The sequence below is a fragment of the Ruditapes philippinarum genome, unplaced genomic scaffold (assembly GCF_026571515.1).
Source record: "Ruditapes philippinarum isolate M1 unplaced genomic scaffold, ASM2657151v2 ctg3875_1_1_1_1, whole genome shotgun sequence".
Lineage (NCBI taxonomy): Eukaryota > Metazoa > Mollusca > Bivalvia > Venerida > Veneridae > Ruditapes > Ruditapes philippinarum.
In genome coordinates this window covers 37,973-57,623 of record NW_026855500.1, presented here as the reverse complement: position 1 = coordinate 57,623, position 19,651 = coordinate 37,973, and the positions used below count along the sequence as shown (strand labels likewise).

The following is a 19,651-nucleotide window of genomic DNA, read 5'->3' as shown; positions in this document are numbered from 1 at the left end:
CCATATTCAAAACACCGCACTAAAACGATGCAACCAAGTTGTTTATTCCGAGTGATTTCATGAAATGCCTCTATATTAAAGGGAATAATTTAAACAGTATAATGAACCGATCTGAGGCAAATTAAAGAAATGAATAGATAAAGATGAAGATCTTTTCAAATCATTAAGGCTTAATAAATGAAAAAAATAAGTGATAATGGAGTGACTCACCAATCTTTGAATAAATGATGCAACAAGTTTAAATAAATTAAATGATATATGGTTTGAAAATAATTGCCAAATGTCTTGAACCCCATCATCTTGGAAATAAGTTAAGCTCATCAAGCATTTTAAAACACAGTACAGGATTGGTGGTTTCTAGTATTTATATATTTACATGATATATGAATGTTGAATAAATTGTGTTCAAATGAACAAATGTTTGAAAAACAAAAATGAGACAGTTTTAATTGTATATTTATCGGTGATGAAAGTGATGATAAAATGTAGAGGTTTTAGATGAAGATTTTACTTTTTAATTGCAATATTGAGAAAGTATTTGACTTGTAGTAAACAATATTATAATATGCGATACGATCTTTACATTACGCATGAGAATTACATTGTTCTGCTTATAATTGCTGCTATTTATTACCTTTGACTGAACTTTTGTTTATCACCATTAATAAATATTTTTGCACAATTACAACGCTTCAAGCATAATAAGTACAAGCATGTATATGTATGTAATGGACAGCCCTCTTTAATACGGGATGCATTGTTGTAGTCTTGTGCTACTGTGGTCATGTTATGAAACCGATAAAATAAACTAGGATCGAGTCATATCGGACATAATCCTTTTTACACGTATCAGGTCAGCTCAGACCTTTTTGTATTAAGATTATCAAATGTCTGGTGCTCCAAATATACCTCTTTTGTCTGCACTACGCTGATAAAATGCAAAACAGAGTAATTTTATATAAATAATTACACAGTTATTTTTCATGAAACAATGTATATTTAATATCATTTGAAAGTTCTCTTCAATTCTGGAGGAAATAAAAAGTTAAATTATCATTTACACATAAAAAAAAAATAATTTTCAATTTTTTTCTTGGTAAAGGATAAAACTCTGTATTAGAAAGCTATTGAAAATATAGTTAAAAATAGGCGGGTATTCTTTTTTTAAATCAAAAAATGAAAATCAGCTTATACATTATATTTTCATTATGTTAATTTAAAAAACATTCCAATAATGTAAGAATCTAAAAGAAAATATCCACAAATAACAAAATAGTTTTTGGAATTTAAAAATTGTGCTGCTATATAATGTACATGTATATAAATGTGACTCTTTTTGCCAATTAATAAATCTGCTAAATTCTGGAAGCAGGTGCTCGTGATCCAGTCAACTTGTGTTTTGGAAAAGAAGATCTTTTCAAATAAAATGAATCGTTCTGAGGCTCGTTACAGAAATGAATAAATGGAAATAAAGTTATTTTCAAAACAAAAGAATTTGTCGTTGTTGAGACGAATTCAATTTATAATTGATTTAAAGTCACTTGCCTCAAGATTGTCAAATGAAGTAAACGGTAAATACTGGTCCACTTAGATTTAATGTGTAAATGCAATATTACTAACCTCTTAATTTTGAAAAGGGAATTGACAAAATCGCAATGAATTGTTTTTATTTATCTTTGCATATATACTCTATTACTAAAGCAGTAGCTGATATATACAGTAAAGGAACGAATGCTTATTCAACATTGTCACGTGTTACAATAGTGTTTGAGAAAAAGCTCGTGATGCAGCATACTTATTCTCCGGGATCGTATTTTAATGTTAGTTAATGTGTAGGCTGATATAGCTCTAACCATGTGTCAAGCTGATGTGATTATAATTTATAGTGTCAAAACTTACAACAAAATATCAAAACCAAATAGTTTATTCGTTTCACTCTATATCTGATACGATCACGGACCGCGTGCGTTCCGGTTTACTGTATTCAATATTGTCTTCTGCCAACCCGGATAAAAAGAGAAAAAGGGACATAATAAGCAGAAAAGTTATTTTTCTCTTAATACGGGATTATTTTTCATCTAGTGATATGAAAATTATCATATTGCATTCGTGGCTACCGCCACATATGCAATATTTATTTTCATACCACTCGAACAAAATTTGAATATGGTTGAATATGACTTGCAAAAGATGCAAAGAATACAAAATAGATGTTAAAAATAATCTTGTTGACAAATAAAAAAGGATTTTTTCTGTTGTATTGACTTCAACAAGTTCGATTCAACAAGTTTTGTTTTTTTATATAAAAATAGATAATGCTCCTGAGTATCTGATAGAATGGTTGTCTAAGTTACCAGACCTATGTTATGGTCATCCGATCCGATCATACATCTGTCTAACATTGCCAAAAGGATAGTTCTGAAATAAAATGTAAAGGATAGTTCTCGTGTTATAAAATAAAAAAAGTGCACAGGATAGTTCTTGAATTTTCTAGCAAAATTGGTAAGATATTCAAGTTGTGTTCAACTAAAATTCCTTCAACAAAACATTCTACTCTACATTTAGATCTCATTACTATTTCTAGTTATCGCATGACCGCCACAACTTGCCTTTGAAGATCGGCGTTCTCTAAATTTCAGTATTGGAAAACTTTGGGGTGCTCTAAATGAGGTATCAGTACGCTTTGGGGTGCTCTAAATGAGGTATCAGTACACTTTCTCGCGCATGCCCAGTTTATTATTTTATTTCAAATAATAAAGTGACATACCTGAAAAAGAGCAAAACAAAACATTACACAGTTTACAGACTTTTTAAAAAAAATATTTATATATCATCTCGATCTTCTTTTTTTTCAAAATCTGAAAATGCAGTTATGATAAAGATGTTGACTCCAGTAAAAAGTAATCGCCATATTTATGCATCCTGACCTCAGGACAAATCTGAAACAATGATCAATATATTCATTTTTTTTTACTTTAAACAATGCCTTCGTTTTACAGGAGATTCTGACCAGTAAGCCATTCAGTAAATCACTACACGTATATGAACATAAAGTAGTGTTAAAGGCACATTATGCGTCAGAAATGCTATCATTTTTATTTCTCAAAATTTTAAATATTTGGTGTCTTGTTTCAAGTTCCACAAAAAATACGTATTTGCCATATCAATGAACTATCTTTGCATATTTTGCTTTGCTGGCAATTGGTATAATATAATTATAATGAATTAGTATTTTGTATGGAAGTCAAAATACTATTTGTTTACAATTTGCTATCTTTACGACACATTACTGAATATTCAGCACTACTTTCTTCAGCTGTTAAATATCTTACATGTTCTAAATTCATTATTAAAACATTATTTAACATGTGTTTTACATTTTTAAAGAATTTAATAAAAAAGGATTTCTGAGGCACAATGTGCCTTTAAGTAAAAATCACAACATTGTCGTTAGTTAAAAAAATACGCGTACAAGATATACCTCTGAAATATACACCGGGATACTTATCGACAATATTTCCTAAATTATATTATTTGAAAATGAGCTGGAAAGATGATTATTATTTCGCATTTAGAAAAAATGCATCAACTTACCTCGTGAAATGGTTATTTATGTCCAGTTCCTTCAACGGCATCTAGAGAATGGGTGTATTTCTGTGAGTATTTCTTAAAATATTTATATGTTTAAATAAAGCAAATATTATGAGAGAAGAAAAAAGTCGTGATGGTCATGCGATAAAACAGTTACAGAATAAATACTCGGACTTCACCGGCTGGTATCAGCGCATGGGGCGACAAAAGGGTCAATCATGGAAATTAATCTCGACGTTCCGTCTCGATTAATTTCCTATGATTGACCCTTGTTGTCGCCCCATGCGCTGATACCAGTCGGTAAAGTCCTCGTATATATTCTATAACTATTACTGAACATTATATTTTACACAAGAAATTGATAAGTTATAACTTATGTCCTAGATAACGAGACTATCAATAACGTTCACGTTCCTGTACGTTTACTCATGCACGTGAAAATATCGAAAAATACACAAAGAATCTCGATCTTATCAGGTAACCTCAGTTTAAGATGTTCAGTACGTGGTGAAAATGATAAATGATGTGTTTAATTGATATTATTTTTATAATGTTCATGATTGGTTTTTATTATATATATATTAATCAAGTATTTATATGATGTAATTGCCTACAGACTGCGAAGATATTGGTGTTTCTAAGTTCCTTTTCCGAAACACGACATGTTCATTCAGGAACAAGTACATTTTACAGGATTCCATTTTTCAAGATTGTTGAATCTTAGCTATGATTATTCTGTCAATTGTAACAAAAATACGATTTGTTTGGATAGATTTTCAGTGCTTTTCAGTATTTCCCTGTGTACATGTTTTTTTTATAAATCTTTGGATTTATTACACAAACAAACGTTCTAGTTTATAAACTTCCTTTGCTCAAATTTCGTGTTGCTTAAACTTTATTTGTTGAAGTTATCCTTCAACATTTAGTATATAAATTTCTAACACTCCTCGTGATTTTGTCACAAAAAAGAAAAAACAGGTGTTAAACTGCCAATATACACTGGTTAGGGACTACTTGTATATGCGGCTGTTATGTTTTCTCCCTCGATTATATAGACCTTTTTACAACGCGAACCGTTGTTATGAAAAGTATGACAGGAAGTAGTATTTTACCGCGCATGCGCAAGCTGTGTAGGGCAAAAAGAGCATCGCCCTACATAGAAATGTAATAGAAATTACGAGTACGTTTAAGGTTGAAAATCATATAATAGAAACACAAAAGATACCTTTATAGCTTTGTGGCCAAGATTGTCATAAACAGGCATGGAGAAGACATTGTTTAAGAATTCCTCTTAACGATCACGGCCCTGACATTGAGATAATTGTTGTGGAAATATATATATATATATAAGCAAATAAAGAAGTCAGTTTAATTGTTGTTGAAATCCTCCATATAAAAAGCCAAAGAAATTTTATAATATTATATATAAAATCGAGGTTAATTATCATTCTGAAAATAAGTCAGAACACATGATAATGCATTTTTAGTTTTCAGATTACCTAATTTTATCCTTTATCCGATTTGACTGTGATGCCAAGCAAAATTGTTTTAGGTCACATAAAAATATTTAAATAATTTTTCAAACTCTTGAGAAGTTAAGATGGGTGGTGAAATAACACACATTTTATCCGGTTCCTCGTAACACATGAAAATGCACGTCACGTACACTGTTTCTCATTTCACAAAATTAATAAACATTGATATGATTGGTATAAATATAAGTAACTTAAATTACGATTTTCATAATATTAAGTGATTAACTATGTCTATAACTATAACGTCCCGGTTGAATGATATTTTAAATTACCTGGCAAATAACAACCGGTCACGTGCCAATCTATTTGACACTTACTGCCTTGCCAAACCACAAAGGAATACCAATTGTGTAATATTATGTAATACAATACATTGGTAATAAAATTTATTTTTGACACCCTGCTGTTTCAGTTTAAATTACTAATGAAAAAGTCGTTTAATAATACCTTGAACAGATAAATTGGGCAATGATGTAAACACAATACAATCCATTCTAAGACGTAAGTTTTTATTTTTGAAAACATGATAAAGTTACTTTTTTATTATTATTTCCTTTGTTTAATAAAATTTTTATCTTAGCAACAGTAGGGTGAGAAAACGAACAGCGTTATACTAAAATCGGCACCGGATGTAATTTCGCTTGAAAAATAATAAAATTAATGATCTTCCTTATTTAATCTTGTTAAAGTCGAAATAATATCGGTCTGAGCGGTGTTTTTCGGCTATTTAACACCGGTTTTGTCGTTTTGATGCTTAAGAAATAGCATCAGCCTGAGAGGAGTATATCGGCTATTTAACACCGGTTTGGAGTTTTGATGCGTATGAATCGACCACGAAGGCCGTAGGCCTGGTAGGTTAATTTTTTTCGCATCAAAACAACAAAACCGGTGTTAAATAGCCGATATACACCTCTCAGGCCGATGTTATTTCGATTCTAGCACGATAAAATAAGGAATATCCCTTATGTTATTTTTCAAGCGGAAATAACTTCCGGTGCCGATTTTCGTATAACTCTGTTCGAGTTTCGCACCCTGCTGTTGCGAAGATTTAAAAATTATTAAGCAATAGAAATAATAAGAAAAAAACGTTTTTTATCAAGTTTTCAACAATAAAAACTTACGTCGTATTGTGTTTACATCAGTGCCCTATTTATCATTCTTGTATATATGAAATAACGTCAGCTTGTTTATGAATGAAATGTTAACTTATGATGACGTCATTACGCTGTTTACGGATTGGCGCCGTTTTGTCAAAATATCTATTAACTGATATGAATCAAATATGTGGCGTTAGTGTATGTTAGATATTATTTCGGTATTGTATGAAAAGAAAACATTATAATAACTAAAAATATAAATAAAAATGCTTTTTATTGTTGCATTATAAGCCCTTGTAAACTATAAAACAAAACAGCCGCATATACAAGTAGTCCCTAACCAGTGTTTATCGGTAGTTTAATACCGGTTTTTTCATTCACAAACACTTGGAGTGTTAGAATAAAAAAAATAACCACTCAGGCCTACGCCCTACCTGGTTAATTTCTACACATCAAAACTCCAAACCGGTGTAAAATAGCCGATAGATACCGCTTAGACAGATATTATTTCTTAAATTAACAATTTACATTAAGAGTAAAAATGAACTGCAACGAAATTATTGATATATTTGTATGTGAAGTTAAAATGTGATTTCAGACCCCAAACTCAATCCCATCTGTTCAACCCTTTTAGTCTAACTTAGAATAAGATTACTTTTGATAGCCGAGATGTTCTGATTGTCCCACACTTTCAGACATTTAAGTAGTTGGTGGAGTTATAAACTACTTTTAGGTCTATCTGAAGTTATACAAACTTTTTTCGTTTTTGAAACCAGGGCCGATTAATAAAGTGTTATAAGTAGATATATTTTCACCATATCTGTTTGCATTAAATTTAAGATAAAAAGTTTTGAAGTAGTTTGTTGATTTTATACTATCCATTATCTTTTTAAATCTATTTGCAATATTTTTTATGTGGTGTTTTTAATATTTCTCCCAAAATTGATCAAACGTAAACAGATCAAACGTAAAAAGAAGTAATTGGGACACATTAATAAATACTGTAAAATTGAAGTTGTCATACTTTGAAGGAACATCAATATCAATATACTTATATTTTAATTTTTTACAAAATGTTGTTTGTTTTTCTTGGCTGCAAGAAATCATTGTGTCATTTTTATGCAAGCATTGCTAACATTTTTAAATAAATTATATTGAAAACTTAGACATAACGTTTGCAAGCTAACCAGTTTTACTTTTGCTTCTTGTTTCAAATATCAGTGATGATATCGTACGCTTTTTTGCTGAAAAAGCGAAAGTTAAAATTGAAACGTTTTAACATATAAAATAGAGTTTATCTCTATGAAGATATCCTGATCAGCAAATTACGCAGTTTATTCTAAACTATCAAAATGTATGACTGTCGTATCAATCACTTAAATGTAGTATATTGTAAAACTGATTTATCTGCGTTTATTCGGGTACTTATGGATCACTTGAAATGACACTGCTTAGCAATAAAAGTATAACTTACATCAATACTATTTATTACAAGCATGCATTATATATTTTTCATGAATATTTCTTTTACCTGATTGATTTAAACTCCGTGTAAGTCTTATCTGAGACGAATGACCTATTTCAAACTCCACCCTTTATCAGTCCGGCATTTATTTTCTCACTCTCATATCTTACATAAACAGACTTAGTTGAACAGTCCAAATATTTTATTAGTTTTGGAAAGGTCATTGATCTGATCTAAAGACAAAATATGGATTTTAGGACAACAAATACTATGTACTTAATTATTGCATGATGAATACAGAGTAAGTGGTTGATTTTTTGGCTTTTAGAAATTAAAACCTATACTGGAACGTTTTTGTATATATCAACGTTCACTTATACTTTAAAATTATGATGAATACCGTTCGAAATACAAAATTGTATAAAAACCTGTATCTATATGTTGTATTGTATGTTACATATCAAGAAAAACTTATAATTATCCTAAATAGAGTTAAGGATCGATCAGACCAAAACACTCTTACTATTATCGTTTAAGATAAAGATTTTTGATATATTTCAGCATTTGTTTGCTTTAAAACGAAATTAATTTTTTTATCGGAATCCTAACATTTATAAGTAGACTGCATTTGTTGTTTTCAGGATTATACTGACTATTATCGTAGTTGTGCAAGCTCCAACTTTGTCGCAGCCGTGTGATTCAACCTACGAAAAATGGCAACCATCATGGATACCAAAACCAAGAAATGATCTACTGTGTCAATTTGAATGCACACGTTCGACACCTACGATAATTGCAAAGAAAGGATCTGATAACTGTTGCCCGTGTCATTCTTGTGCAATATGGGAAGGAACGGAAAAGCAGCTGTTTATAGAGTATGTATCAGTGCTAGGCACAAGTTTAGTTTTGTCCAAACAAATAGAAAAAACTCCGGATCATGGTGTGTATGAAATAAAACACAGACACTCTAAAATGACAGAATTGCCAAGTAATATTTGCAACTGGAACACTAACATAACGATCAAAGGAAGATTTTCTGAAGAATTCGAGGGTTTAAAAGCTATTTGGGGAAGCATTGTAAAAATAGATTTCAGCTATAACAAAATAGAAAGACTTATAGATTTTAGTTGCCTCAAAAGACTGGATGAACTTAAGATAAGTAATAATAAGTTAACCTATGTATCTAACTCGTCATTTACAACTCTTTCTAATTTAAGATTTGTTGACTTCTCATTCAACAAAATACATAGATTAGATCCTGGTGTTCTTACCGCCAGAAATTTGTATTTGTTTCGTGCTGACTTCAGTCATAACAATATTAAAGCACTAGACGTCTCTAACACACTTACTTTATATCCATTTTGTTACATCAGTTTCCGCTTAAACAACATGACAAAGCTAGTCAATGAGTTAAACTTTGCATTAAATATGACGAAAGTATACGGTCCAGGGAGAATGGATTTTGCAGAAAACAGATTCACCGCTTTTCCAGATTTTAAAACTTTGTACCATCTAGACGAGTATGCACAATTAGGACATTTCCTTCGAGTCCAGTATGATTTACATAAAATTCCTATTACATGTGATTGCAAGGTCGAAAAATACATGACGTTAGCTTACGATCTCAGAAATAGCCTATGGCCAGGATTTATGGCTTTACCGTGTGCTGGACCTGACGATCTTAGGGGCAAAATCATTGTTGATGTAAATCCGGAAAGATTTATCTGTAATATATCTGCTGATTTTGGCTGTCAGACGCCGCAGTGTAACTGTACTGACAAACCACATAGTAATACTTTGTTTGTGAACTGTACATATGATAAAGGCCGAAAATTTGGTTCTATACCAACACTTCCAAAGTCTAATTATTCTGAATATATTTCATTGGATTTTTCTGGGCACAACATAAGAAGTATCTCAGATTTAAAGCATTTGTCTAATATAACAATGTTAAACGTATCAAATAATAATATTCTAGAAATAGATAATGATACTGCAAAAGCTCTTGAAAACGCAACGTTAGACATATCAAATAATCCAAATCTTAGATACCTACCTAATGTTTTCCTCGCCTACCGTAATGTATGTTCAACAATAATGACAGGCCTCACAATATCTTGCGATTGTGACTCACGATGGATTGAAGAATGGTTACATGCTAAAAAATGCTTAAACGAGCAGTACCTGTTTGACTGCGTATTACCAAATGGAGAGATAAAACCTGCTTTGTTGTTTCGGGCAAATGATATTGATTGTTTTTACGATCATTTTTCTTTCATGGACACTCTTAACAGGATTGTTGTGGGTACAACGTTTTCCCTTATTGTTTTTGGAATATTCGCATACATATTCCGATATGAGTTACTAATTATATGTGTGCGTTTGAAACAAAGCAAAAGAGCCGAGATATTGCCACGGTATAAATATGACGTTTTCATATCCCTCGATACAACTAATGAGAGTGTGACGAACTGGGTTTTTGACAAACTGAAAAACAGTCTTATAGTCGCTGGATATAAAATATTTATACCAGAACAAGACGTCACATTCGGAACTGAAAGAAATTCTGAAGTCATAAAAGCAATTAATGAATCATGCAATTTTCTTATTGTCCTCTCTGAATTCTATGTACATGAACAAGATGACGGCATGCGACCATGGACAGAAAACGAATGGAAATTTTGTTGGCACAACTACAAAAGGGACAGAAATAAAAACATAATTGTTGTAAATTTTGACCATTTGTCTTCATTTGACGTTGACCATCTACAAATAAAAGCATTCCTCCGTGTTGGATGCACAGTTGATTTCAAAAATCAGAACAGAGACATTATGGAAACTATTTACAAAATATTAGGAAAGCCATTTGATTTAAATCTAATTAATAACCAATGTTCTGAGAATAGAAACCGTAGATATAGGCATATTGAATTACCTGTTCCATCTACAGATACATGTTCTGAAGCACAGAAGGAAACACAAGTAAGGGATTCCACAACACCGGAACATATAACTGAAAACGTGCATTTCAATGAAAGTGTTACTGAAGAATTGAAACAGACCCCTCATATCCCGTTATTTAAAAGAAACAATTATGACGAGAACGACAATTCTCAAGAGTCTGATGTGTATATAGTAAGCCGTGAAGGATCGAGGGTGTTTCAGGATAGCCTTATATTTGTACTGGCAGATAAAGATGACAAAAGTAATTCCAGGCAATTCTCCAAGGTATTTCCCTCACTGGATGATGATATAAATGACTCTTTTTTATCTTCCAGGAATGATTTTATTTCAGATACGAGCAGTTTTGGAAGCTCTTCCAGTATGATGACAGCAAAAACTGATATTTCAACAACTACTTTAACGTCAGACAATATGACGGAAATAAGCTCGGTTTAGGATAACATTGAAACATTTGGGTATCATATATAATTTGATGTCAATCTCAGATTGAGCGATGATTTACCATTTTATCATTGTCTTATTTTTGTCAATGAAAGATTCAATTTTAAGATTATATCTTATGATTTTATAAATCTTGATAGATAATAAATATGCATATAAAATAGGGTTTTATTCTTAAGTCAGTGCTAGGAGGAGTGAACGGTAGCTTGCAATGACCACTACCGTCAACGACTTAATCAAACCGAGCTTTTTACATTTTTTTTCTTTTTTGTTGTTCGTTTCCTCTCTTTTTTACAATATGCAAATATGTACTTACTGAAAGTGTGATTGATAGTATTATCCTTTTATCATTTTTGTATATATTTTTGCAGATGAGTTGTTTTGGGTTTTCTTTTTCATATATCAGCATTATCCTTACATATATTTTGTATTTGATCAAATATTTTAATCGGAATGCATAGATAAATTTGAGAAAACCTTCTGTATTTCTACCTGTTTTAGCGGTTAGAAGAATAGGTCAATGGGATCAATATGTTATCTGTGTTCAAGTGTTCAATGATTCGTTTATTAGTGATAAACTTTCAACTTGTGATAAAAGTGGGTCCTGATTTGGCGAACAAGTAATGTAAGACCATTTTAAGTTTCTTTATATAATGATATAATTTGACTTAACCTGCCTGACATGAGAAAATAAAAGTTTGAAATAAATTGATAATGGAATATCATTTATGTATTCTTTTGTTAGTATTGTAAAGAAAAATAAAGTGAATACATCATCCATGTGTACGTAATTCTTATTCATTAAAACCTTTTTGAAATACATTTTTTCTCTGATTTTCATGCGATAGATTCTTTGAGAAAATTATGCAGCAGGCTTCTGGGTAGCTTGAAAACCATGGTCGTAAGATAATTCTAATGAGTTTCAAAAATAGTCTGAAATTGTCGTGGTAACGCGCTGGATTAGTAATGTAGGCTTGCAGGCTCGATCCTCCGCTTCATCACTAACAGTTATAATGGTCTTTGGACAGTAAAAAGGCGAGGACCAACGACTTAGAGCATGCAATAGAATCAAGGCCGCCATTGATAATGCTATACACGAAACGAACGACTAATCAGGGGCGTCGAAGATATGGGCAACCGAAATGTGACTGTAAATAACCTGAAAATGACACATTTGTTGACCATACATTCTGAAGTAACACTGACAATTGCTTCACCAATACATGCCTGATGTGCCATTTTGCTTTACTGGTGCTTTAAAACATACAAGGATATGTTTAATTAAAAAGTAATTATAGTTACTGTAGTTAGATTGATTGTTTAAATATTTGACAATATTAAAGCTACAGTCTCACTTACATCCCGGCAGAGCCCCGGTAGACGTCCGGGGTGATCCGGGAACGATCGGGGTACGACCGGGAACAACCGGGGTACATCCGTAACTCTGCCGGCAACGTCCTGGATGATCCGGGAACATCCGGCATTCGACCCCGGATGGAATAAAATATTTAATATCACCGGGGTGGTCCGGGATGATCCGGGAAGGTATAGCTTTGCCGGCGTCATCCTTAGCTCTGCCGGGAACGACCGGTGTTATACCGGGAAAGCACCGTAGCTCTGCCGGCACAAACCGGGGATGATCAGGGGTATGATATAGCCAGTAGAGCTACGGTAGAGTTACGGTAGAGCCCCGGTATATACCGACAGAGCCCCGGTAACTATAGGCAGAGTCCCGGAGGATAAAGGTTGAGCTACGGTTGATCCCGGTAGAGCCCCGGCAAAGCCCCGGTTCATTTCAAAAGAATAACGACAATTTGCGATGATTGCTTTTGTTCTTATTAAAAGCCTTCCCATTTCCCTTCTATCCAGTATGGCATAAGGATTTTTCAGAAAATCATCATGAATTACTATTCTGGAACAATAGATATTATATTAAATAAAAATTATGTATCAATGTTATCATTTTCGGGCGTTTTCAATCCACCGGGGTTCTACCGGGGCTCTTCCTGGATCGTCCTGGGCTCTGCCGGGGCTCTGCCTGGATCGACCGGGGCTCTGCCTGGGTCAACCGGGGCTCTTCCGGCGTCATCCGGGAATGACAGGGGAAGCATCGGCATGATCCGTAGCTTCACCTGGGCTCTGCCTGGATGATCCGGAGCGCATCCTGGGTGGTTAGTAGGGAACTACCATAGTGCTGCCGGGGTAAGTGTGACCGCAACAATAATTTCATCCCGGATCGTCCCGGATCATCCCGGTAACTTACCGGGATGGTCCTGGGCTCTGTCGGGAGTAAGTGAGACCGAGGCTTTAAGCATTCAAACATAGGTTGTTGCACATTCGGAAATATGTTTGAACAAAAAATCTAAACGTTGTTAGATTGAAATGTGTTTTGAATTCATTGATCTGTATTTAATATCAAAATGACAGGATATGAAATGAAAGATATAGTTTTCAGTTATGTATGCAAGATGAGTGTAATAGATATGTGTAAGGATATAAACGCTTCGAAAGGGATACCAAATTAAAGATCAACTATTACCATAAAAATGTAGACTAACAAGTGAAAGCTTTGTATTAGAGCTAGATCACGTTAATCAATAGTTCATCTCAAAATAGAAAATTTATTTATCTGCTCAGATTTCATATACATATACATGTATATCAAATGCATTAAGGCGAAATGAAAACTGTATAACAGAATTTATTTAAACTTAGCATAATATAAAAAATATGATAACAACAACATTTAATTCGAAAGATTTGGGTCACCGAGCTCTTTAGCGATATCTGCCTATTTTTTTTTTCAAGTCATGTCAATTACAAATAACTAAATTAATACAGTACTGTGAAAACGTTGAATTTTCTATTAACTTATGTTGTTGTTTTTTTTTCATTTTATCCTTTAATTTTGTCATAATCCATTATATACAATAAATCCATTAACCATTGTGATTCCTTCTTTTCGTGATATTTTGCACAATCATTCCAAAGGAATACGACTATATGAAAGGCAGAAAATATGTTGACCTTACTGACCTTTAATGTGAATTGTCTGCCCTTGAATAAAGCAAATTATTTTACAATTCGAGACCAGATAACTCGAAAACATAATCTCTATTCTTTCCTTTTACAATGTTTCTGTAATATTCTAAGATTGTGCAAAGTTTTGCACAGTTTTTATTCCTTCCACCTGTATATCAATTAGAAAATGCAAACGCATATTGTTTAAACATATATTATTTGAGAACAAATACAATACAAGATATAAACATATATTCAACTTCATACATTTTGGAGACGAATTCATATCTTAAAAAGCTCTGATCAAAAAGCATGAGACTTTTTCAATATTTTTGTGCTATAATGGATAGTTATTCATGAAAACGACAACATATTATACTTGAGTCAAATGATCAACGCTGGTTTAACCCATTACCCGATATACACGCCTTTTAACGCCTTATTTACCCCCCCCCCCCCCCCCCCCCTTTTTGTTGTCTCAAATGGTAAAAAAAGCCTTATTTAGGCCACAACACTTTTTTTTGAAAATTGTTGTTTAAAAAGGTTATCACTTTTTTCGGCGCCGCCCCCTATCCAAAAGATACATCAGGGGGTTGCCAGAAGGGGGATATGCCTCAATCCATTGAGAAGTTGCAACACTTTGAAATCAATTTTGATGGAAAAAATCAACGCAAAATAGTTTTTTTTTTTTTTTTTGGCAATTTTGAGATATCACCTCACTGCCATGGTAACAGGAAATTTAAGACTGAGCATGTCGTTACAAAGGCAATGGTCCAGTCAACATTTGTGCCAAGTTTGATTAGTATTGAAGCAGTTTTTATAGTTTAATAGCAATTTGAACTTGTGACTGACGGGAGAGTTTTCAATGAAAACAGCCATTTTTCACAAAATGCTCATGCATTAATGGGTTAAAATATAAAGAAGCTGAAGCAAACAAACAGTATTCCGGTTGTTGCAAGGAACATGTTTACATGCCTAGCTGGTTGAGTGGTTATATTTTACTAAGATAAGAGTGATTAGTAAAAATCGATCATCAAAGGTTTATTAGTTTAGCTATAAAATTTGAATAGAATGACAGACCTATCTAAGGCTTGTATTGATTAATGATACATTTAAATTTTGAGTGGTTAAGATTATTTGAAGGTTTTATAGATTTTACAATGATTAATTAAATGACCTACTGGTATTCTTTGTTTTCTTACTTTTTGATATAAGGCGGATTTTTTGTAAGCATCATCATGTGTGACCTTGATAAATCAATGTCCTCTTTGCATACACGGCCAAGAAATCACATTTCCTTGTCATAATTATTATTTATATTATTCTGTTGCATCACGTGTCACTTAACTAAGATTGCTGATTGATAAACTCGCGGAATTCTCCTCTTAAAAATTTATCTTTTTTTATCAAATCACATGAGAATTTGTATAGGTCTAAAATATTCTATTTACATTTTCATTATCAGGTAGGGTGGGGGTAGATAAACACTTGAAAAGAATAAGTTGTATCCATAGCAACCACTGTTTGATGACTTGAAGCAATCTGATATTTCACATATTCTGACATAACTAACAATATAAAATTACTAGACTAAAATAAATAGTTTAATTCAATTCTTAAATGATTTATTTTCTAGTTTGTTTGTTACAAACTTACAAATTATAACTCTTGACACATATAAAGACGTGACACACTCGTCCATAATTCACCGTGCATATCCAGTAACGAAGGTAATCGTAAAAGTAACGCCGAATCTGTGCAACGCTATTGCCACAACGAATAACACAGTAAGCAAACAAACCAAAAATCTTTATTCAAAATTGAATTAAAAGAAATGAATTAGCGCATAAGACTGATACGACATTAAACTTTGCCAGCATTACAATTTTTTTCAGGATTGTGTTCACTTCTTTAGATCATTCGTGAGAAAGACAACCTAATTACCGTTTTGAAGGTGACTCTTGTGTTTCGTCAAATAAATATGTACATTTAACATATCTAAAACTTTATTTTTTCATATTCTGTTTACCTAAGGCATTTGTCAAACTACAAGTGTCGTACAACAAAAGAGGCAAGCTGATAAAATAGGAGTTAGCTACTTTTAATGAGATAACCACCGTTGCTTCAGTGATTCATTCACGAATTCGGCGTTACCTTGTAAAAATGGTCTTTATTACGTTCTATCTGCTAAATTAAGCGTAATATAACACGAGTAGATTGAAAAATGTCTCAGGAATACCGAATATAAAAATTATAAAGTAATATGTAAGTTAATTACTGCATTAAAAGATAGTAACGAAACTTAAAATCGCCATCAATATTCCACTCAGGTCGTCATTTTCACGGATGATCTTAAAAAATAAAAATTTTCATGGAAAGCATCATCAAAATGTCATACAGGTGTTCACTATCACAGGCACTATTATTAGTTATGTCATTGTTTTCTGAAATTTCTTCCGTTGTTTCGTCATAAAAATTATTCAGAGAATTCATAGTTGGCTGATTGGGTGCACTAAATTGCACAATTCTGCGTTACGTTTGCACAATTTCTGCGTTATTTGCACATTCCTGCGTTACTGCATATACACGGTGTAATAGTTTTTTAATGCATTTAACCCTAAAAATGCTAAATATTTTTAAAAAAAAAACGTATACCTCTTTCAATTTGGACGTATCAATGTTCATCAATATTAATCATTCATCAATTTGAGGGGAAATTTTAGAACAATGACTGATCGGAGAACTCAGACGATGATTTTTGACGCCTGGTCTTGGAATGCACTGTTTGCACTGGTAGATGCAGACGCCTACTAGAAGGCTAAGGGTTGCCTGACAATGATATGACATTTTATTCAAATTCAAAATTAAGATTTAAAATTAATCATGTTATCATTTAACAGTTCTAAAACAAAGGAATGTTTAAGAAATACATATATTATATATGGTATTCGGTATCATTATTATATTTGCGTGACTTCTCTCAAAGACTCCATAAAAAATGGATGTGGAACTTCAATATTTAGATTGAATTGATCTCAAGGGATCTCCTTGACCTATTTTTAAAGATAATAAAATACAAGATGAGTAATTTGGTAAACTTGAGGTGACTTGTTAAAGCTTACAATATCGGACAGGATGTTTCACAATTGAAATCAAAGCTCTGAAATGATAAAATGAACAAATTTCAGTCAGTGACGCTCTGAGTAAATAATGTTTCCATAGCTTATCTTTTAGTGGTGTTATCAGTTGATAAGCTTATCATGATCTTCACCTGTTTTATATAAGATATAATCAGTTTTTAGAAACTTGGAAGTAAACGCGAGATTTGAATTCAAACATTTTAATCGAAGCTCTACGTCGAAACATGCCCTTCAAAACTTTAAAATTAGACTTCCTATTCCCCATTCTTGGCTTGGTTATATATAATGAAAAGAAGATAACGATATTTTGGTTTGTCGTTGGACTTGCATGTTATCATTCGTATTATTTATTTATTTTATTTATTTATTTATTTATTTATTTATTTATTTATTTATTTATTTAAATAACTGTATTTATTTATTTATCTGCTTACCTACTAGTTTACATACTTTACTTTTAGGATTTCAGGACAGATCATGTTTCGATAGTTTTCAAACGTCAAAGGCATTTGATAGCTTAAATTATAGTAGTCTAGTCAGATGATATACTAGAATGAGTAAATTTCGTCTTCAAATTTTGATATTTTTCTGAAAATCATTTGACCTTACACTGGATTAAACTGACAGATAATCATGAGATTGGTTTGGGAAGCCGGATTGTAAATGTTGGCTAGTTAAGTCTACAACTTGAATAATGAATTAACTTCACTTGGACAAAATGCACTCTTTCCAAAACACTTCAATGCATATCTTTTAAATATGGACGACATTAAACAGATAAATTTTGATTAATTACATTAAATATAGAAATAGAGTAGTCCCGATACAAGTAATGTAACTAAAAAGTGATAAATACAAGTTAAAACTAAATTAAGAACTTCGGGTGTTAGCCAGTTGAGCTTTTAAAAAAAGGAACTTTAAATTTTAAGTATGTTTTCATCTTTTATTTAAGGTAGTATACCCCTAATGCATAGCCTCCGCATTGAAGAGTTTCCAAATAGGCTAGGCTAAAATTACTGTCAACTGTTTATGGTGAATTAGACATAATGTCATTAGTCTTACAAGTGAAAGCAAAAGTTTTGTGTTTCAGGAGTAAAATATTAATGCTAGAGAAAAAAAGATACCATGTAATATAAATATCTGTATAAAACAATGTTGTCTTTGTCCTCTTGGAATATTGTTAATTCTAAATGGATATTTTTTTAAAAGAAACGCTCAGTAATCTTGGTATGTCAGAATATTTTCATTTACAGAAAGTATATTATATTAATCAGTTTAAAACTATTGTGAAGCTTACACTACATGATCATTTGGTACAAGATTAGCATAGTATTATTGATACATCTTCTAATTGCTTAGTGTCTCGTACATATAAAAATACTCGTTGTTTTGAAAATATCTAGATGTACTTCCATTTGACATAGGCAAATATTGTAAATTTAGAACAATGAATCACTTATTACCTATTGAAAAAAGGCAGACATTTGACAATTGATCATAATAATAGGCTCTGTTCCTTATGTCCGTATCAAGCTATTGGTAATGAATTTCACTACTTATTTGTATGTTCGTACATTAATGACATAAGACTTTAATCTCTTTTCCCAGTTCTTATATTCATCCCAATATTTTTAAACTTGATCGACAGATTGATGAATAGTTGTGATAAAAAATCTGCTAAAATTATCTTTATTTTGTAAAAACATTATTTTCAAATTTAGATAATTAATACTTCTTATTCTCCGATTCCATTTGTTACAATGTAAAATACAAGTTGTATTGAATTCAGTAGTTGAAATGAACAATATGATCTCCTTTCTTGTTTTCTTAGCTAGTCATAGTCAGTCATAATTATATTCTTTTATTGTGATATTAGTGATTTTTTACTGTTATTTTTCTGTTCGTATGTTTGTTATAAGCAGATGCATAGCATATGCCTTGGTTTGATAAAAGCTGAAACTGCATTGAAACTGAGTGGCGTGGGTTCAAACCCCAGAAGGGGTAACATTTTTTCTTTCTTTTTTTCTTTTTAACAATATTTATGACAATGTGACAATGTGTTTATTCGTAATATAAGGCCTATGTATCTCTCAGACCTTTAATGGAAAGAAAAAAGTGTCTGATTTCTATTATAGAATTGTTATTTATTGGTATTTATTGGCTAAATAATGCCAACTTTAATTGGAAATATGATACCAGATATTTTCAAAGTCTAATAAAGTAAAAATTACACGGTAAAATTATTTTATAGTTCTCAAGATCAACCAATAATCTTTTTTGTAATTGAGGCAAACTTTGAAAACAGTCCCTCATTGTGGTAAAATTTAGGGATATTTTGAATAAGGCTTTTTAAATAGGGAAATGGTCAAATTATTGTTTAAAATGGGTGGAGTAGGG

General features: G+C 31.9%; 1 protein-coding gene across 1 annotated transcript; it reads left to right on the top strand.

Annotated features, from left to right (window-relative positions):
• The first annotated feature begins 7,978 nt into the window (after nt 1–7,978).
• On the top strand, nt 7,979–11,316 carry LOC132743553 (uncharacterized). The gene is made up of 2 exons (XM_060732083.1): nt 7,979–7,989; nt 8,330–11,316. The coding sequence occupies exons 1-2, from the start codon at nt 7,979–7,981 to the stop codon at nt 11,085–11,087; spliced, it is 2,769 nt and encodes a 922-aa protein (XP_060588066.1). The 3' UTR covers nt 11,088–11,316.
• The last annotated feature ends 8,335 nt before the right edge of the window (nt 11,317–19,651 follow it).